The 20,458-nt window shown below is 50.7% G+C and overlaps 2 protein-coding genes across 2 annotated transcripts; both read right to left on the bottom strand.

Moving 5' to 3' along the window:
- Positions 1-242: 242 nt before the first annotated feature.
- On the bottom strand, positions 243-9,868 carry DRG2 (developmentally regulated GTP binding protein 2). The gene is made up of 13 exons (XM_049791170.1): positions 9,583-9,868; positions 8,255-8,415; positions 7,726-7,815; positions 6,506-6,566; positions 5,467-5,557; positions 4,987-5,059; positions 4,732-4,822; positions 4,439-4,536; positions 3,747-3,823; positions 3,206-3,294; positions 2,205-2,263; positions 1,729-1,782; positions 243-1,644 (listed from the first exon to the last, which is right to left on the bottom strand). Exons 1-13 carry the CDS (start codon positions 9,644-9,646, stop codon positions 1,558-1,560), a joined length of 1,095 nt encoding a protein of 364 aa, XP_049647127.1. The 5' UTR covers positions 9,647-9,868; the 3' UTR covers positions 243-1,557.
- Positions 9,869-11,688: 1,820 nt separating this feature from the next.
- On the bottom strand, positions 11,689-20,305 carry GID4 (GID complex subunit 4 homolog). The gene is made up of 6 exons (XM_049791171.1): positions 19,998-20,305; positions 17,370-17,429; positions 16,275-16,382; positions 15,428-15,529; positions 14,221-14,351; positions 11,689-12,980 (listed from the first exon to the last, which is right to left on the bottom strand). The coding sequence occupies exons 1-6, from the start codon at positions 20,208-20,210 to the stop codon at positions 12,917-12,919; spliced, it is 678 nt and encodes a 225-aa protein (XP_049647128.1). The 5' UTR covers positions 20,211-20,305; the 3' UTR covers positions 11,689-12,916.
- Between the last annotated feature and the right edge of the window lie 153 nt (positions 20,306-20,458).

Genomic DNA, 20,458 nt, shown 5'->3' with positions numbered 1-20,458 from the left:
GGAAGGAAACTTACAGAGTTCAAAGTCACCTTCTTAGCTTGGGTATTGCGTATAATATCACTTTATCTCCCATCACACCTCAAGTCCCCTCCAGCCTCAGAGCCCTCTTGCAGCCGCTTCACAATCTATTCCCCCCTATAACCTCCTGCAACAGCATCCAGGATTCCTCAGGTGGCCGAAGGTAACAAAGAGAGTTAGAAAACACACCAAACCGTCCACCCAGTGCAGGCAGACACCTACAGTTCACATGAAATAGCAACTTTTATTTTCTCAAATAAAATAATCCTTCCATTTCTGCTCGATCAGTTTGTGAGGGGTGGGGAGGAGCACAAAGGAGAGGGAAGGAGCCCTGCTCAGACAAATCTGCTATCAGACCTGTCCTCACAGTTAAGAATCCACATCAGACCGAACCCTTTTTCAATGAAAGAAAATAAAAGCTATTGGCAACTCTTGATCCCAGAAGGAAAGAGCTGTTCTCTATCAGGCACTCTGAATTGTTTAGCATCAGTATTCAATGAAAAAGCATGATTAGAAAAATCCCAGATTTCTGATGAAAAATATCCAGAAAAGCAACGATGTTTAACAGGGCTAGGGTAAAACCCATGGCATGGGATGGTACCTTGAGCTTGAAGAGCCGTGACTGGAATTTAGGAGCACGACTGAGAAAGAATGAGATCCCCAGCAATACTCCTGGGGACTAATGGGCAGGACAAGAACAAAGGAGGAAACTCCCAAGACAGCTCCTTGACGAGTGATATGCCAGAAGTGAATTCTCACTGCAGCCTATGGCTCTTTGATCATACCCTGCTGCAGTTTGGCCAGGTTAATCATTCATTAACAAGGTTTCATTTCTCATCTCTCTCAGTACCAGTTGGACCAGGATGTCCTACAAACTCTACTGCAGAGCTAAGGAGAGGCACAGAGTGCCACATTTTAATGTTAATTGAGGTGGGACCATTACAAATTCACCAGGGGTTGTCTCAGATGCAGAGACTGAAGTCTCCCAACAGTGAAAGCTGCAGAGACAATGCATCCAATAAGCAGGGGAGGGAGAACTTTGTTTCCGTTTCAGATCAATACTTAAATTAAGTGAATGGATAGGCAGCAAAGCATCAGCAATGGTCTCTTAGCCCTGGCTTCCCTGTCCCAAAGCACAGGGCCAGATTTGTTCACACAAACCCATAAACTTCCCACTGGTTAAGCAAGCCACTGGTAGGTTAACACACAGACCCATCTGCAAACCCTGCTAGGGGCAGGGCAATGCTGGCTGTGGGAACCGTGTCCTAGAAGAACTGGCTCCTGTTTTAAGAAACATTACTTCACCTGAAATGCTGCAAGATGGAAACCCATCTTCCCCATCCCCACTTGCAAGTACAGTAGCCTCATTTTCTGCCTTTCTCCAAGAGAAGGAGCTTCACAGAAGCTTTCTTGGCTGTGGAACACATCTCCCTTTTTCTTTTTCTTTTTTTTTTTCTTTTTTTTTTGTTTTGTTTTGCTTTTATGTGGTCAGTTCCAATTCTAGTGATTAAAGACAAGGCCAGGCACCAGCGAAGAGAGTTACTTCTTTACGATCTGAATGACATCTTCATGCTCCATCATATGGGTTAAGCCCACTCTTTGAGGGCTGTATTTTGTGCTTGTCCCCTTTAAAGCAAGAGGGGGAGAAGAGTTAGAAGAACAGTCAGAGACACCCGAGGACAGGGATTTCATTTGCTGTTAAACACTTACCCACACCAAGGCATATTTGAACTGGCTGGCTAACGATCTGTGAATTCGATGGCACTGCAAGACAGACAGACAGCATGTGAGACAGTTCAATGACACTACTTTGCAACCAACTAGCTCAATATCCAGGAACTAGAAGCAACTCAGGCCTATGTCAGAAATTACAAGTGACTTTTGAGGCCAGTTAACAGCACTTGAAAGAATACAGAACAAACACACAGGAATCACCAGTCCACATAAAGCCCCATTCCACTGCTTCCATGTGCTTTTTCACTGGACTGCATTAAGTAAATTTTTTTTAACCTTTCATAGCAGCTAGGAAAGCAACCTGAGGCAGACAGAATCAGTAAAGGTAATAAAAGGAGAAGCCCAGCTAAACACTGACACGTCCCAAGCTTTACAAAGCACAAATCATAGCAGGCTCCAAGAGGAACCTGCCTTCTACAGACAAGGAAACATAAAAGATGCAGAGAAATTACCACATGCTCCACAGAGGCCCCTTTCCGTAGAATAATAGCGTCTGTAAAGTCTGGTCTCTCTGTGGAGAAGCAGAAGGGGGTGGGGGGGGAAAGCATTGGATTTCCATCAAGTGTGTTCTAATATGCTGACACCATCTCACATTGCTTTGTGCTTACTACTCCCAAATTCCTCCTCCCATTACACTTGCCAGATCCCAGGCAGAACAGGTATCCAGGTACTTGGAAGCATCAAATCAGTTCTGTAGACACTCCAGTACCCACAAGTACAGTTACCCATGCCACACAGTCAACAGCTTCCTCACAATCCACCTCCTCCAACTCCATTCCAAACACTTGACTTAGGACAAACACACCCAATTCAAAACACACCTGCTCAAGCAAAACCAAAACACTCTGCAGTTTCCTGTAAAATCCCCAAGATCTCATAGCTTAACAAGCTCATAGAAAGTTCCTTCATCTCCTCACATCCACCCCAGTTCAGAGTCACAGCTGTTCACAACCAAACAGGAACAAGTTATAGATGTGCCTTCATCACTGGGAGAAGCTGCAAGTGAATTATAAAGCAAAAGGAGGATCAAAGGCATTCCTGAGCCTCAGGAGCCTGGCATGGGAATCACCAAACCTCTCACAGTAGAAGGAGACCTCTTCTGGGTAGTGATGGGCTGAACAGTTCATCACAGTGTGCATAATAAGGAAGAAAGCTGCAAACTTGGACACTTTATTTCCTTATATCATCATGCAAAGTCTTATGAAAATTCAGCTCTTCTAGTGCAGAGAGAATAGGAGGGCCATGGTGGAATACACACATGGCTGGATCAGATGGAACAGAAAGCATTTCCCAAGAGCCGAAAGCTGGTTAGGGAGAGTGTAATTGCAGCATTTCCAAGACACAAGAGATCACTGACAGCCAGGCATCCAAGCCCTGCTGGCAGCCTGTCTGTCTTTGATGAGCAGCAGTCCTTACGCCTTTCAAACCTTCTGTTTGGCTAATGGCCACTTACGTCCTCGTTTCTTGGTGTAGATGCAGGTAAGTGCCAGGTATTCCCAGAGCTTCTCCAGCAAGTAGTCCAGGTTCAGTTTCATGCCACAGCTGCAAAACACCAGGAACATCTCCGTGTTTACTGCTGTTGTGATTTAGACATCCAGAAGAACAAGGTGAAACGTCTTATTAAAGTGCTAGGGAACAAGGGGAAAAGTCTTTAATGAGGCCAGTAAATGAAAAACACAAGGTGAAATAAATAGGGCTTTCAGAAGGGCAAGCAGCTTTGAAGCAGCAAAGCCCCAGTCAGATATATCAGCACTCCTAAGCAAACAAGCTAGACTGGCTTACTCTGGCCTGCAGACAGCTTGGAGAAGCCAAGCAGCCTGCCTCTCCAGGTGAAGGAAGCCTGGAAAAAGCTGCACAGCAGCTCTGCTTCTCCCCCCAGCAGCTGCAGACAGCCCTGGCAGAAGCCCTTTCTTGGGAGAAGCTGGAGAAAGGGGTATGAAATGAACCACCACGCCATCCAGGCCAGCACATCAGGCAGCGTGACAGGCTCCTACCTGATTACAACACTGTGGGGTCTCCGAGCAAGACGATCCACTTCCTCCATAGATATCTGGTCAATCTTGTTATAAACCTGTCAAAGGAAAAACAACACACCCTTTAGGAAGTCAATTCAGCAACACTGCAAGGAAGTAAGACATGTACACATCAGTGTAACAAGGTAGTTCCAGCATCTGAAACAGAAACTCAGATCCTGTCAGCCAGAGGACAAGCCAAGGCTCTTAGTAAAACAAACTGTTAAAATTCAGAAGCCTAAATGTAAGTTTGGGCCTCTTGAAGTTCTCCCTTTGGGCTGACTTGCCTCAAGTTCTCCAGTATCTTTTGATTCCACTAGAGACCCAGTCGCTACCAAACAGAGCCGTTAAATGGCCTCTAGCACAAGGGACCAGTAGTGAAAACCCAAGCGCAGAGGAATCGAAGGCTCTGCACAATGGGAGCAAAGCCCATGCCACCAGGACACGGAGCTCATGCTGCTCCACGGCAGCCAGCCACAAGAGGGCACAGGGAACACACACAGAATACAGCTGCACATGTAAAGCTTATAAAAAGCTCCCTGTTGAGCTGCGCTTTCCACCTCTTAAACCCCAAATCGTTCTCGCTTTAGGAACCAGGAAGATCCAGTGTTTCCTTCAGAAAAGAATGGAGCTGCTCGGTGCGGCAGAAGGCAGGCTGTTTCCGAGATACTCACGTAGAGGCACGGCATGTAGACCCTGTTGCCTACAATCACGTCAATGAACTCATCAGGGGAACAATCCTCTCTGAAGAGGACCTCAGCATTGAAGATTTCTGAGGTGAACATTGTCAAGGCCCAAATCCCAACACATCTACACACCGCAGTGAGCTAATGGGCTGAGCTTGCTTGCGAAAGCCTGTTGTCAACCCAGCAAGCACCAAAGACACAGCAAGGCTGTCCCACAACAGGTACCGCTTGACTCATAAGCTGTTGACAGCTTAAGGGTCTCCCATTTTAGGAAAGGATACTATATTCATGAAGGATGAGCTGCACCAACTTCTCGGAGCACTGAGTCAACGTGACAGTTGAGTTGAAGGAGATACCTCCACCCTTCTTCGGCTGCAGGGAGGCAATAAAGCATCTTAAAAAGTCTGCAAAATCCACACGACCCCTACAACCCCCCTCCTTCAGTCTGTCCAACACAAGGGGCAGCACAGAGTGACCTCAGCTTTGAGTAGGCAGCCAGACACCAGCTGTGCTTGCAGCAGCCCAGGAAACTTCACCTTGAAGTAGATATTTGGTTTGCTTTTGTTCAGCCGGATTCCTACAGATTCCAGTTCTTTCTCCAGCAAGGCCCTGCAGGGACACTGCACATTAGTACAAGAGAGACTGAGCGCAGTCAGATGACACCCATACCTTTCTTTTTGACTAACATGTTGACACAGCCTTGCCACAAGCTTTCACTACAGCCTAAAAACACAGCTAATGCAGGACAGAGTCTGGTGGAAAATCTAGGCTGACATCCCTGCCTCTGAACAGCCATCCTGTGGGAATGATCCTTCAGCTGAGAAACCCAAGCCAGTTAGCTAGCACGCTTCTAATGGAGTACAACCTCCATCTCATTCTCTATAGCTTAACTATTGGTTTCCCAACACGCACGGGACACAACACTTCAGAAAGCTACCATGTTTTCTGGTCGTGTGGGAACCCCTGAACCTGGCCCCCCACCCCACAGCTCCATGTGCCCAGAAGCCCACATTCACCTCTGTACTTCACCCTTTGTGGCATCCAGCATCATAATAACGACGTCTGCTGTCCGCGCCACAGCTATCACCTGCCGACCTCTGCCCTTCCCTGAGAAGAGAGGAGATGGCCATACATCAGCAAGAGAAACCAGCTACGAGTTCTGCAACAGACAGGGACTCCTGCCCTGCACAGCTGCTTGGAAGCAAGGAAAAAGATCCTGCAGCGCTGTACTGGCTGTAGTCAGCTGCTGGGGGGGCCCTGAGCAAGCGTATCTGGTCAATCCACACTGTCTTATGTCCAGCACAAGCCCTAACAAATACTCTGCTGCTGCTCCTCCACCACTGGTTACATGAACTGGTGTGTGTAAAGCTATCCGAGTACAGCTGCATGGGTGGAAACGACATCTCTGCCAGCCGGACAGACATCTCCAGGCATGTATAGAGGTAGCAGCTCCAGGCAGCAGAGACAGCTGACCCAGAACAGTGACGTGGGCCTAGGGCCCCTGTGCAGAGGGATTACATATACTTTCTGGTCAAAACCAGGCCATGCTCCTCCAAGAAGAGACTATTAGGAGATTTTCCAAAGTTTCCTAAGGCATCTTCTGACATGACCAGCCAATCAGGACAATGACGAAGCAGAGGAACAAAGCCAACACCTCTTCCCCGAATCAGGAGTCATGGGAGGACTGGCAGGAACTCAGGAAATTAGTCAAAAGAGGTTACTGTTTAGCTGTAATTTCCCCCTCCGCCTCTCTAGCATCTTTCTTTAGATTTCCTCTGTACCAGAAAACAGATGAGCAAGATAACACTCACGCAAGAAGGTGAGAAGTGACTGGCTTGCTTTGGCTCCCACCTCCAGAAAAGCATCTTTCTGCTACATATAGAACCTTATGTGGGCTCAGGGATAAGAATCGTGCCTCACTTAAGATCAAGGACTCTAAAATTTGGAAAGCCAATGTGGGAACTATTGGCCCAGGAAACCTGCTAACATTTGAGACACCCGGATACACTATTGAGGGCAAATTCCTACTTTACATGAACATAGAGATCAGCCAACCTTGTGCTGCTCCTTCGATGATTCCAGGCAGATCCAGCAGCTGAATATTGGCTCCTTTGTACTGAAAAGGAAACAGAAGGATGCAAAGTTGAAAGCCTTATGCAGGGACCTGAGCTGCCTCGAAAGCCCCAAGCATGTGCTGGGGTCCAAAGCCTGCAGAGAGTGGAACTGAATGAACCTGACAGAGCAGGACAGCTTTGCACAAAGCTGATGGCTCTGTTTTGTCAAGGTAACCTCCAGAGTGTTTCCTATGAAGCTGCGTTCAACACCACATACTGTGGTACGTTAGGTCCTGACCTCCTAAAGCATCACATGATTGCAGTTTGACAAAGCACCAGGAAAACAGGACAACAGTCACATTATCCTGAGCTGGTGAAATAGAATGAAAAAAACCCCACCTTACTTTCTTGATCTAATGAGAAAGCACAGTAGCAAGCAAGTGCCACCATCTCTTACTGAGACAGATCAGAACTACTCAGATGTGTTGCAGGTCTTACAGCACCAGGAAATAACAGGACACTTTCATTCATCAGATCTGCGGTGGCATTAGCTTTCACGCTATTGTTGCCATGAAGTCCTCAGTAATGGCTTTAGCAATGGCTGCATTTGGATGCGTTACAATATTTGTGTTCTTTTTAACACGAATATGGTTACTTTCATTATTTAACTCCATTTTCAATTCTGACCCAGAGCCTGTCATTACTCTTGGACACTTTTCAGTTTGATGCCCTTTATCATTTGCTTTGCTGATGGGTGCTTAGGCCACCACTAATAAAACTCCTCAAGGATGGGACTAGTTGTATTTTCTTTCCAAATTGATCACAGTACAGATTGCCTCTTTTAAAGCTTCATTAAAAACAAATCTGTCAAGGTTTCCAGCCATCTGGTCAATGGCGCCAATAGCGGTTATAAAAAATTCAGTGGAGAATTGTCGTATTGCTCTGGTCAGTTGAATGGCAGCAGATGAAACCCCGATCAGGCAGTCAATCCTGAAGAGTTATGTAGCCTCGGGAAGTGCTAAATCAGCACTGCAGGTTGCAGAAGACCTGATACCGCAAACACTCAAGACCTCCTGAAGTTTATAGCAGAAGTCAGCAGAGACCTTTGGATATCACCACTTCTTAGTGGTAGCAAAAGTGTAACTGGTGTAAACCAACACATTTACTTGTCTGGGTTTCTTACTGCCACTACTGTGCTGAAGGGAGGAAAATCCTACTTACTTCTATAACTCCTGGGATACACGTCAAGGTTGTGAACTCATAAGACGCAGCTTCACTGGCAGTTGAGGTCATCAAACTCAAAAACGTGGACTGAAATGCAAGAGATCAGCATCACTAGAGATACGCAAATCAAAGCACCGGTAAACATTCAGCAATAGAAACAACACCAAAGTGTTCCTCAGCTTTTGGAAGTCGTGTTGTGGCTGTTCAAGGCACAGAGACTGAAGCGGTGATGGGACAGCCAGCGCTTTCACTGAACAAAGGTAAATCCTGGACTCTCACCTATTTTCTCCACAGTGCTGTGGCTGGGCAAAACCCAAGGTTCAGGCTGTTACCACAGGGCACGGCACACAACATGAAGGAGTGTTTGCCCTAGCTCCAACTTTCAGCTCTTGGCGTACAATAACCTTCTGTTAACTCATGGCAAGAATGTGAAAGATGAAGAGAAGACGGATATCTGCTTTATAGCCGCTGCTAACCACGAACTGGAAACACACATGCCACGTGGTTAACGTAAACGCTCACTGACCTTACCCACAGAAGGAAAACCGATCAGTGCCACCCGGGCATCTCCAGATTTCATCACATCGAAGCCTTCTCCTTTAGCAGCTGAGGATTTGGAGGGTTCTAGCAACTGAGCTCTGTATTTTGCAAGCTTTGCCTTCAGCAGGCCAAGATGGTACTCAGTGGCTGGAATAACACAAATGCAACAACTGGTTGACAGAAAGTTGCTGATAATTCACTTCTAGAAATAGGAACCTTCTTAAAAAGGAACACTAAGGGTCTCTGTCAACATCTGAACCACCGCCACACACACAAGCTAACCCCTAGGCATTCTGTAACCTTTTGAAATACTAGCCATTGAGAGCAAACCTTCTGGTATCCTGCACAGGAAGTCAGACTTGAGGGAAATAAGGAGCCAAAAAATTCCTGGGTGAAAGGAGCAAGCCAGAGGGAGAGCAGGTGTGGGAACAAACAGGTGAAGGGAGCCAGTCAAGGAGAGAAAGATCACAGGGGGAACAGCCGCTCCTGGGCAAAGGCCCTTCCTTACACCCGGTCACATTCAACGCTCCAAAAACGCAGGATTTTTCCCCCCCTGCTCCTGACAAGTTTTAAAGACATGTTCAACTTGGAGCTCACGTGCGTGAAAGTACTTCATTGACTTATTTTTAGCAAAACACTTGAATTTACACCCGATATAGAAAAAAAGAAGGCAGTTGTTTCTCTTTGTAACTGGGAAGGGCACAAAACCCAAGGGATTACACGTTTTACTATTTTTCCTTTCCATTATTTACCACAGCCTAAAGTCTCCAGAAGCAGCAAGGTGCTGGGCACCCACCCCAGCTGAAGCCGAGGGGAGCTCTGCTCCCCAGTCCCCTCTCTTTTAAGTCAAAGCATTTCAACATCAGCTCGGGGACCCCACTGCTGACAGCCCTGCTCCCCCTTCGCCAGCAGCACTTGGGGTCCTCGGCCCAGCCCCTCCGCAGGGCCAGAGGCTCCTCACCCGCACGGGCCAGGGCTGCAACGGCGGGGAAAGAAGGGGGGGCTGCGGCCCTCCACAGCCTCCCGGGGTACTTTCCCCCTCCATACACCCCACCTCAGCCTCAGGGCTCACCCTGCTCCCTCACCTGCCCCAGCCCCCAGTCCCCCAAGACTTTCAACCCCCCCACACCCCACACTCCGCCTCCCCCGTGGCCCAGACCGTTCCCTCTTCCCCCAAACCCCCTCCCCAGCCCCCCCGCATAACCCAGCAGCCCCTCACACCCCCAGTCACCCACCTTCCCCCCTCCACCCAGGGCTCTGCCCCGCCCGGTCTCCCCCAGGTACCTCAGCCCCCCCGACCACCCCACCCCGAACCTTTGTTTTTCTGCGTGCGGGCGATCTCCTTCTCGATCTCGGAGATCTTTTCCAGGATGCCCATGGCGGGGGCCGGCCCGGCCCGGCCCGCTCGCCAGGCCCCACACGCCTCACGCCGGAAGCGCCGCCGGTCCGTCCGTCCGTCTCCCTCAAACGTCCGGGCCGAGGTTCGGCGCCTTAAGGTGCTTGTGCACCCGCCGAGCCGCTCCGGCCACCTCCCGTACCCCGCGTTCAAGGGTTCCGCACACCGTCGCTCTTTGGGACACGGGTGGGCGCCCACGGGTGGGTGGGCGACACGGTCTGACCGGGGAGGCGGCTGGCAGTGAGAGGTGCCCGGGAAATGAGGCTAAGAAGGGGGGCTAAGGGGAGCTGCTTGTAGGGAAAGGGGTAAGGAGTCGGGCAGGTTTCACAGGGAGACCCCCTCCACCAAGGCTTGCCCCCTGACTGCTCCCCTAATTAAGGCCGGATCCTGCATTTAAGGCAATCAGCAGTTTATTCGATTGCCGGAGAAACCCTCCAGGGAGGAGATGAAGCACAGCTCCCCCCCTGGAACCGAGAAGCGCTTTGGTAGACAAACACACACGGACACAGGCCCCTTAAATACATTTCATGTTTAATTTGGACATTGATCGCTCCGCAAAACACCTCCTCAGCCCCGGCTCCGTCTACCCACAAGTGCACCCCTTCTGCAGCCAGCACGGTTAAAAAGAGACATTGCAACCTCTTGTAAGACCAAATACCCCATTTCTTACCCCAAATCCTCCCCCCAGTCAGTTCTCTCTCGCCACACTGCGACATACGTAACATCTCTCCTTAGCTCATCAAACAAGTCAAAGAAAAAGAAAATCAAAACAAAGGCTTTAGAGGAAGGAAGCTCTAAACACCAACAGCCCCGGTAAACCTCTCGGCTCCACAACCTGCTCTGCACCCACCACACGCGTCCCATGGGGCGGCATCACCCCCAAAGTTTTGGATTTCAGCCGAAATTGGCTCCAGGACAGTGGGAAGGAGACAGGCAGAGAGCAGGATGCTCCTTCCCCACCCTTCTCGCCACTTATCAAGTCTCAAAGAAAAACTTCTGAGGTTTTGGGGTAGTTATACATATTAAACAACCCCAGGACCCTTTCTAACCCAGCTTCTGCTAACGAACCCAGCATTAACTAAACCACGTCAGAAACCCAAGTGTCACGCTGGCACCGGCAGCCCCGGGGAGCGCAAGGAGACCGGCATCGTCACCAATATTGCACACAGACAGCTCCGGAGGGCTGGAAAGAGCCCTCGGAGCTGGGTCCCTGCGCCCACACAGCACCTGGGAGGGGGCTTCACCCCCACGCTTGGTTACAGCCAGTCAGCACCGCCAGTTTTCGCCTCTAAAACCAGGACATCTCCCAGCACCGTGAGAAAACCCCTCTCCCCGAAGGGGACGAGTTTCTCCGAGAGGAGCAGAATAAAATGGGAATCCGCTTCCCAACTGCTCTGCTCGCAGCTGCTCTCCCTTCGCACCTCGAATCACTCTCCCGCTTGCCTTCGCACTACTCTACAAATCTACCTGCAACAGCCAAGACAACGACACGCGCTTCCTTCATCGCAGGGGGGGGCTCCTGCCCCACAGAAGGGCCAGGGCTCCCCCCTTTCTCCCCTGAGCAGGTCTCTCTCCATTTGTGCTGGGGAAAAGGATTCATCTGCAGTAAACAGCTCGCACGAGGCGGGCGATTTCCACATCATCTCCCAAGACCAGCCCAGCCACTTCTCCGATCATGCAAGATCCTGACTTGGAAATGAGGGAAATGGGCTCACCGAGACCTGAATATTTTCTCGTTAAGGCTTAAACTAGCAATTCAGCTGCTGCAATAAACCAGACAGACATGCTACCGAAAGGAAGAAAGTTAGTTAAAAAGAAGAAAACCCAAACCACCTTGGTGCTAGGCATGCGGAGGCTTTGCTTTCCTCTCCCAGGCGGCAGACCCGTCCTCAACACCCACCCGGTTAGCGCGCGACACAAGCCTGCTTTAAGGGGGTTGTTTTTAAAACAGCCAGAAAAACGCAAACTAAACTCTCACAAAAGCCCCGCAGGTGGGACTGTCACATTAAATATACAACCAAGGCCAATTTTTAAAATGTCTTTTAAAAAAAAAACAACAAACCACACGCGCATACACACACACTTTGGCACACAAGCCTTAAGTTATATCACTTGAAACATTTCAAAGTCAGAGGAGAGCTACTGGGGGGGTTTTTGTTGGTTTTTGTTTTGTTGGTTTTTTTTCTTTCTTGTTTTTTGCCTTGTAAAAAGGTATCAAGCAGTGGTGTTGGTGAAGCATGAAGAGCAAGTACAAATGCTGAACAGTCCCAGAGCTATCCCTGTGATGCTGCTTAACACTTGTACTCCCGTTACTTTCCCAAAGTGGCTAGCATACACGTATATAAAAACTAACGCAGACATTCCCGGTTTTCAATGTGAAAACAGTAAAATGTAATTGAGTACTTGTGCATTTGCCATAGGGTCCTTTGGAAAAGGAACCATAAAAATATATAATTTTTTTATTAAAAGTCTTTTTTTTTCTTTTTTTTTTTTTCTTTTTTACCCTTAACTTAAGTAAAGAGCAAATATACACCTATAAGCAGAGTTCAGATCCACTTTACTGAGAGCCTGGAAGTCCATACATCAAATTAATTCCCAGTGGCGTATCCACACACCGGAACAGCTCCCAGCTCCAAAGGGCTGGCGTTCCTGAAAGATCTGCAGCTCCAGCTAACCTCGTTAGCCAGCACGAAGCAAAGACTTGTTCAAGCCTTATCTGTCTCAGCCAACACTCCCCCCACAGACTCTGCAGCTGAGCAGTTCTCTGCCAAGCAGAGCCTCACACACGGGACCCAGCTCTGGGAGCATCAGAGCTGGCAATCTGGGCAACAAACCTGAGTCCTGGCGGTTTCAACCCATATCAGGCTGTAACAATGAAAACATAAGCATTGAGCTTATATTTTCTTATTACTCAGAGGACAGACCACTGATTCCAGCTACTGAGAAACAGCTTCCAGAGGAGAGCCAGGAGGAACTTCAGTGATAGAGAAACTAGCTGTGCAATAAGAAAGTGCATTTAAAGGTAGCTTAAAACCAGATTAAAGATCAAATCGCCACTCGACAGGAGGGAGAATCAAGCTCCAGCAGCCACGCTCCTTGGGCTGGGTGGGTTAACATTCAGGCTCTCTCTCACGAGTCCGAGGGGCAGGAGAGAAGCGTGCATTCCCGTGCTCCGACAGGGACACAGTTCTCCTGGCAGGCCATGCTCTCCTGCCCGGTTTGCTTCTGTGCGGTATCAGTTCTGGACAGCTGTCATCGGAATTCGTAGATAGGAGCACTGTGCTCAGGAACATGAGTTAAATTCAATGACTGATACCTGGGAAAAAAGGAAAAGACAGACAAAATGATTACACAGAGCAACAGAACTCCCCTAGCACTAATGGCTCCTGCTTGGCAGGCCACAGAGCAGACATCCTGGTGGCCAGCTCTTCTCTTCCCCTTTACAGTCTCAGAGGCGTTCAGGCACCCAACACCCACTTATCCATGGTGCCAAAACCTTGTGAGGGCTCGGCATCATTCCTCATTTCCATTCCCGTGCCTTTGAGCTACCTGCAGCCAGGCTGCATTCGAGGTGGGCTGACTGTGGTTTTTGGACACCTTTTGAAGTTCAACAACTTTCATGTTCAAACGGTGTTTGCTACAACTGCAAATTACACTCAGGTCTTTCAAAGCTTAGCTTGACGGGATTTGTCTGAAAGCCTCCTAGGTACCTTCCCTCCCCCTGAGAGCTTCCAGCCACCCTACAGATTTACTTGCTGCGTGTGACAAATATTGAAGGCTGTCAGAGGGAAAAGAGCCCTCCACAGCTACTTATCAGATGGCTGGCTCTAACAAGAAACCAACCAATTAACTTTTGACTGTTCGCTGCGTCTTACAGCAACACCCTAAGGACCTTGGACTACAAAGCACTGGCCTAACAAGATTCCCGCCTGAAAGGAGCAACAGCCAAGCTGTGACATGCGAGAAAGCACAGAGCTCCCTCTCGAAGGCCCCTCCGACATCCTCTGAAGGGCCAAGGCATGGAGAAGCTCAAAGCCTGAATCACTGAGCAAAGTGCAAACTGAGGGAGCACAACCCTGCACACAAGATCAGGCTGCCTTACACTTGCCTGTCCTCACAGGAGGGCAGAAGCAAGCAAGCGCTGCGAGTGTTTGGACTGGAGACAAGGCTTCTGGAGGGATGATTTTAGTGAACCACAGCTGGTGTCTGCCTCCTAACGTACCTCACTGACGCAGCAGGCCATTGCTTTACTGGGCCACAGCACATCTCCAGACCTTGTACTTCCCCTGCTCCACCTTGCCAGCCCAATTATCCCCTGCCATGCAAAAAGGGCAGCACTTTATACCACACGGATCGGCTGCGCTAGCCTGCTCTGGCCAAGCACGGCACACACGCCCTCCCTTCTGCCCTGAGGTCCAGCCACCAGACTGAACCTCTTTCCCAGCCCAGAGAAACACCACCTGGACATTCCCAACACTGCAGACAAGCAGAAGAGGAGTCACTGCTTGGTTTGAGGAGCCACCCTTCCGTCCACAGGAGGAAGGAAGCTTCCTTACCATTCTGAACTCCTATGGTAGTAATAGCCCTCTATAGATGCTGCTGACTTCTGGAAGCAGATGTAATAGAAACCAGCAAAGGAAGCACCGCTGATGTCTTTGATAGTGTGATCTGGGACTAGGAATTGTTCCTGCACACAAAACACAGACTGCATTTTAAAATGTCGGTCAAATACTACCCACCCTCCCCCCCCCGCCAAATCTGCCCTCCCAAACTGAATATTGGCACCCATTAACACAAAGGCATTCCTGGCTGAGCATTCCCTGCACTCACGGCAGCCCAGAACACAGAGACTAGCGTGTTCTTTCACCACCTGCCACTGCAGGCATCTTACAGGGAAGTAGACAACTGAGAACAGAACCAGTCTGAAGAGTGCAAGAGACCAGTTTCAGTTCAACACCTGCCCCCTGCAAACCAAGCCAACTGCAAAATCAGCAATCGGAGCCACGTGATGATGAAGAGAAGGCTCTGGGGAGACCTTATTGCAGCCTTTCAATACTTATAGGGGACTTATGAGAAGGATGGAGAGAGACTTTTTACCAGGGCCTGTAGTGATAGGACAGAGGGTAACAGTTTTAAACTAAAAGCAGGTAGATTTATATTAGATATAAGGAAGAAATTCTTTACTGTGAGGGTGGTGAGACACTGGAACAGGTTGCCCAGAGAGGTGGTAGATGCCTCATCCCCGGAAACATTCAAGGTCAGGTTGGACAGGGCTCGGAGCAACCCAGTCTAGTGAAAGATGTCCTTGCCCATGGGCGGGGGGCATGTACTATATGATCTTTAGAAGTCTCTTCTGACACAAACCATTCTATGATCCTATGATTTCCTCCCCCTGTAGCTGCACAAGGCTCATGTAAAGAGGGAAGAATCAATCCAGCTGAAGAACAGAGAGGCGTGGACCAGCCAGTCTGCATCAAACACACATGTCCCACACAGGGACTGGAGACACCAATTCTCTTGTCCTCTGGAGCATCACCAAGCAAGATTTTCCTGTTGTGTTTTTAGCCATGACTGCAGCCTCTAAGGATGCAATTAGCTGGCTAGACAGGAGTCACACTGGAATTTGCAAGTATGGTGGGTTACGAGGTTGGTAAGGTGAGATCTTTCATTAAACCATCATAGCTGAAAAAGCTTTCAGGCACCACAAGCCTCTGTCAGTCGCTTGTAAGCAGCTCATCAAAGGAGACGACATGCAGAGTTTACCTTCCATCTCATGAAGACATAGTCCCCATTTTTCAGATCCTCATAATCAAAGTCATCAGAGTTAAATGTTTTTGCATACTGGTAAAAAGCCTGGAACTTCCCCTGCAACAAAAAAAGAAAAGAAAAAAATAAAACAGGATGCTTACTCCAGGAGTAGAGCTCACTAGTGCCAGCTGCTATTTAGGAGGGAAAAACTGCTACAGAACAGGACCTCCTCACCAAAGGGGCTGCTCTTCCCTTGGAGCAGTGCTAAATGCACACCCCAGGACTAGCACAGGGGAACACAGAGGATTGCCAGACACCCACAGCCACATCCAGCCCAGCTGGAGAAGCTCCTACACTTCCAGAGGAAGGTATTTTGACTGAAACATAATAAACATCAAAGTCTGGCAAACAAAATCTGGCCCTGATCCAGAGTGCAGCGGCAGACACACCCTATCACAAGCAGAGGGCTGAGGTGGCTGAGACACAGGTACCAACTGCCCTGCTTGTGCTAGAGGGGCACCTCTCCCCTTCTCCACTCCATTTTGCGATAAGCCTTCAAAATAAGGAGTGTGGTCTCCTAGGGGGTCAAGAGATGGGGATTGCTCCTGGTCCCTTCCAACCCCAGGGCGAGCAAGTGGAAAACAAGATGCCCCCTCCCTTCCCATAAATCACAGCCAAGAGCCTGCTGAAGGGACCTCTAGTTGCAAAGGTATCAGTGAGGAAAGGTGGGAGACACCCAAAAAGGACAGGTTTCCAGGCCCTTCTGACAGCTCTTGCCTGGGCACACACTGCACCTCACCTCCAAACCAGCTGCTCAGCCAGGACTGCATCAGACCCACATCTGCTCCCCAGATTTATTTACCCAGTGTTTACGATCCACATCTTCATCAGCATCCCACTTGCGTGTTAAGAAAGGGTGCTTTTTACTGATTATTTCGCCTTCAAAGAAAGTGGTGAGGGTTGGGTACTCCTAAGAGAGAATGGAGACGAACGAGAGGTCAGAAGATTGGTCACCTAGAGACAGAAACTCAAACACAGATAGAGGTGCACGTGCTCAGCAAAAAGCAGCATCGTGCAGCAAGAGCTCTGGGCAATCCGAAGCTGGTGCTCCCATCGTCCCTCCAAGCAGGACGCTGACTCATCCTGCCCCACACCTCTTAAAGCCTGACTCGTATGCACACACAGTCTCCACCCTCTTATTCCAGCCTCTCTCTGCCTCTCCATTCACTTCATGAAACCAGAAGGAGCAGTGTCAGAGCTGGACTGCGGGGAAGCTCCCAACTAGCTGATCACAAGTGACCGTTTACGGCCAGCACCGCTCCCCAGCAGACACCAGGCAGTTGCTGCGTGACTGCTACAGAGCCCAAGGGCTGGATTAAGCCACCCCACCAAGGGAGAAGGTGCTCCTCTTCAGCTTTGCATTGGCACTGAATTAGAACACAGGCAGGGAATAGCAGACTCATCTGGGGTGAGCGAACTTCTCCAAACGCTCCCACGTAACGACAGACACACAGTGCACTGCAGCCAATAGAAGCATCACCCCTGGGAGACAGTTCTCACTGACAGTCCAACACCAGGAGCAATCTTAGAGGATGGATGGGAAAGGAAGTATGTAAAGATCTGACTGCTCGGGTCCCAGTTTACTTTCTTTCAGCAACACACCATCACGGGTAGAGTGCCTAAAGCTGACCGCAGGGTCAGATTTGGTTATGCTCAGACCTTAAGGGCTGCCAGATAAGCCTTCCTCATTCAGGACTCGCACTGACGCCCATCATACTTGCTTGACACACCAAGAACAACAGACTGAAGTTATTAAAACTATATAGTGGTCAAATCTACTCTATGCTCAATCCCTCCACTTTCTATTTCTGGTGGGTGGTAGCTTCTCCCACCCCACCAGGGAAAAGAAAAGCCTTTACACGGCACCTTTTCTTGTTGTTTTGCAGTTAACACTCACCTCTGTAAGGCCTTTAATCTTCAAGTATCCACAGAGATAGGAGTTTTCCATATCCACATGCTAGAAGAAAGTGCAAAGTCCAACCATAAGCATAAGCATGAAGGCACCCAATTGATCCAAAGAAGTTTCTAACGCCTCCAAGGCTAATTTCAGCTTCAGCCAGTACAGCCTGTCCAGCTTACTGCTCATGCTGGCAGCCCTTCCCCATGACTGGGAACCACCTGGAAAGATCTTTTACAGCGGCCCAGCTCACCTCTGACAGCCTCCACATCCCAGGCCAGACAACACCCACCCCACTTCCATCTCCATCACACTGAGGCAGCACCCTCTGCCCAGAGGTCTCCTATGGAAAGCAAATGCCTCCCTCTCCACCCAGAAGGAAGGAGACTCGCAGTTTTCTCCAAGTGAAAGCACCACTGGCAGAATCACCCACATCCCCAGCCCCCACATTTCCCAGTCAACCGCTACCAGCAAACTGGCATTCAGGGGAGAGAAGAGTAAAAAGCATGTATTTACTGGAGATAATTCAGGCTAGAGGAAGAAAGCACAGCCCTGAGCTTTGCTGTCTGCTTATTTAACAGGCCTGACCTAAGCCTCTCTAACATGCTACCTGTACTCTGTGCCTAGTACCCAGCATGGTGCATGCCAAAGCCTGCTCAGAAGACAAACGATCTCTCGTGCGCTTTGAAAGAGGCCTTTCTCCCAGATCTAATGCCTTTATGCCACCCTTCTTTTGAGTTACAGGGCTGCAGCTCACTGCTTCTGCTGTGCAGAAGCTAGGCAGGGGGCTGCGTCTGTTCCAAGCACCTTTAAAACCAGGGGATTTTCTAAGCTTTTCCCTGACATCTCCAGATCTGTTTTCAAAGCAAGAAGTGAGTTATTTGGGGAAGTGCAAACATCAACTGTGTGAAGATGGATCTTTCCCACCTGTGATCAAAGAAAAGAAACGTTTCTCTGCGCTCAGCACAGGGAGAGCAGGCAGCCACCTCTTCTCAGCTGACACGCGCAAAACAGCAGCATTTTTAGCACAAAGCCACAGCCAGCCCCTGCGAGAAGGCAGCGTGCAGTGAAGCTAATCAGCCATAGGATGTCCCCACGACAGCAAACCGTACCAGGTACGCTTGTGCTGTGGAGGACCGTACGTGAAAACAGACGGTCCAGTTCAAACACTACCCCATCTGCTGACCCTGGGGCTCTGATACTACTCCACAACGCCAGCACACATGGCAAGCTTTATCGCTGCACGCTCAACCACAGTTCCTCAGATCCCGTGCCACCAAACTGGGAACAAAGCTGTGACTCGCAGGGTGCTCTATAGGAAAGCATGTATCAGATGTCTGGCTTGCCCGCATACTAATGACTCCACACCTCACCAGCTCTGCCCAAAGCAATCATGCCAATCCCTAGGACTAAAAATAAAGCATGCAGGGCGACAATGACTGCAGGGAGCCAGCGTCCTGATTCCCCAGCGTCCTGATTCCCCAGCACAGCTGGGCACTACAGCTGTCTGGCTGCATTCCTGCCACAGACAAACCACCACACTTCATCCCAGGCTCTCTGCTCAGCCTGGTGGAGCCTCTGACAGCCCAGGGACAAGGAACCCTGAGTCCCAGGTCCAGCCAAGCCATGCTCTGCCAACCTAAGACTGGGACCTGGATCTCTGCTGATTTCCAGCCCGGCCTGAAATACAGGCTGTCCCACTGGTAGGGACTTCCCAGAAAACCACCTGCTCTAAGCTGGTCTCTTACTCTTCTGCCCTGTGGCATGGAGGTACACAGCCACCCAAGAGCCTGAAGGGAATGGGGGAGGGATCCTGGGTTATGAACTTTGCCAGGACCAAAGGGAATGGGGCAAAGAGGTGGAGGAGAAAGGTTTGAGTGCAGTGGGCCCTCCTCAGGGTTTGAGGGGAAGGGATCAAGTAGGTGGCTCTGGGACCTCACTGGGCCTGAGGGAAAGGAGTCTATACCAGGGCCTGAGAGGAATAGGACAGGATCTTTTCCCCTGATCCTGAAAGGAAGGGAAAGCGCATGGTGGGGGCAGGATAGAAATCTCTCCAGAGCCTGAGGACTCTCAGCCATTACCGGGCTTGATGGAACCAGGGGAATCACAGGGAGGCACTGCCAGGTCAGAGGGGAAGCGGGGCAGAGAGGACCACAGGCCTTTCTAGGCCTGAGGGGAAGGGTCCCCCTGAGATCTCCGCCGCCCTGCTCTCACCTCACCAGGGCCAAGGGGAACGGGGACCCTGGGACTAAGGGAAGGGGGTCTCCCCTGCCTCAGCCACAGGCCTCACTGGGGCTCAGGGGATGGGACACACAACAAGGTCCGGGCTCTGAGGGAACTGGGGAAGAACAGACACCGACCCCAGCCGGGGGGTGAAGAGAACGAGGGCAGGGAGGACGGCGGTGACCGGGGAGTGAGAAATTCAAGCGACGGGGCCTGAGGGGACAGGAGACTGGACGACCGCGGCTTTAGAGTCCGAAAAGGAATAAAACGGGGCGACCGCGGCCTGAGGGGACCGGAGGGGCGGGAACGACGACCGCGGCCTGAGGAGATCGGGGCCCCGCCGCGCCGGGCCCGGGGCTGAAGGACGGGGTGGGGGGGGAAGGAGGCGGCCGGCGGGCCCCTCACCTGCATGACGACCTCCACCTCGTAGGCATTGCCCTTGCTGCGCTGCTGCCCGCGAAACTTGGCACCGCTATAAAGCAGCGAAGTGGCCACCCCGGGCTGCGCCGTGTTGATGGGAGGCGGCGGTACCAGACTACTAGCGGCCGCCCCCGAGGGAGGTGAGGAGGCCGAACCCGCCGCACCGCCCGCACGGCACCGTTCGCTCCGCACCGGCATCTCGGGAGGGTCCCCGGGCGCCAGCGTGGCCGGGGCCGAGCCGCGGCCGAGCGGCACCGCCCGCTCCCGCTCCCGTTCCCCACACGCCGAGGCCGCCGCCGCCGCCGCCCGCCAGGCTCAGGGCCTCCCGGCAGCGCCTCCGCGCCCTCCCATTGGCCCTCGCGGGTGTTGCGGGAAGGGCGGTACCGGGCGACGATTGGCCGCCGCCGCCTGGGCACGCGCTTCCTCCCGGCAGGCGCGGCCGCGGG

This window comes from Accipiter gentilis, chromosome 33 (assembly GCF_929443795.1).
Source record: "Accipiter gentilis chromosome 33, bAccGen1.1, whole genome shotgun sequence".
Classification (NCBI taxonomy): Eukaryota; Metazoa; Chordata; class Aves; order Accipitriformes; family Accipitridae; genus Astur; species Astur gentilis.
Note: the sequence above shows the minus strand (reverse complement) of the source record. Positions and strands in the feature narration are given on the sequence as shown.

Coding starts and splice junctions, on each gene's coding strand:
- DRG2 (XM_049791170.1), bottom strand. CDS start 9,646: ATGGGCATCCTGGAAAAGATCTCCGAGATCGAGAAGGAGATCGCCCGC. Junction 2,264..3,205: donor CTACACCAAGAAACGAGGAC/GTAAGTGGCCAT, acceptor GCTTCTCCACAG/AGAGACCAGACTTTACAGAC. Junction 1,645..1,728: donor TCAAATATGCCTTGGTGTGG/GTAAGTGTTTAA, acceptor CTTGCTTTAAAG/GGGACAAGCACAAAATACAG.
- GID4 (XM_049791171.1), bottom strand. CDS start 20,210: ATGCCGGTGCGGAGCGAACGGTGCCGTGCGGGCGGTGCGGCGGGTTCG. Junction 17,430..19,997: donor AGGTGGAGGTCGTCATGCAG/GTGAGGGGCCCG, acceptor ACTTTCTTCTAG/CATGTGGATATGGAAAACTC. Junction 15,530..16,274: donor ATGTGGATCGTAAACACTGG/GTAAATAAATCT, acceptor TTTTTGTTGCAG/GGGAAGTTCCAGGCTTTTTA.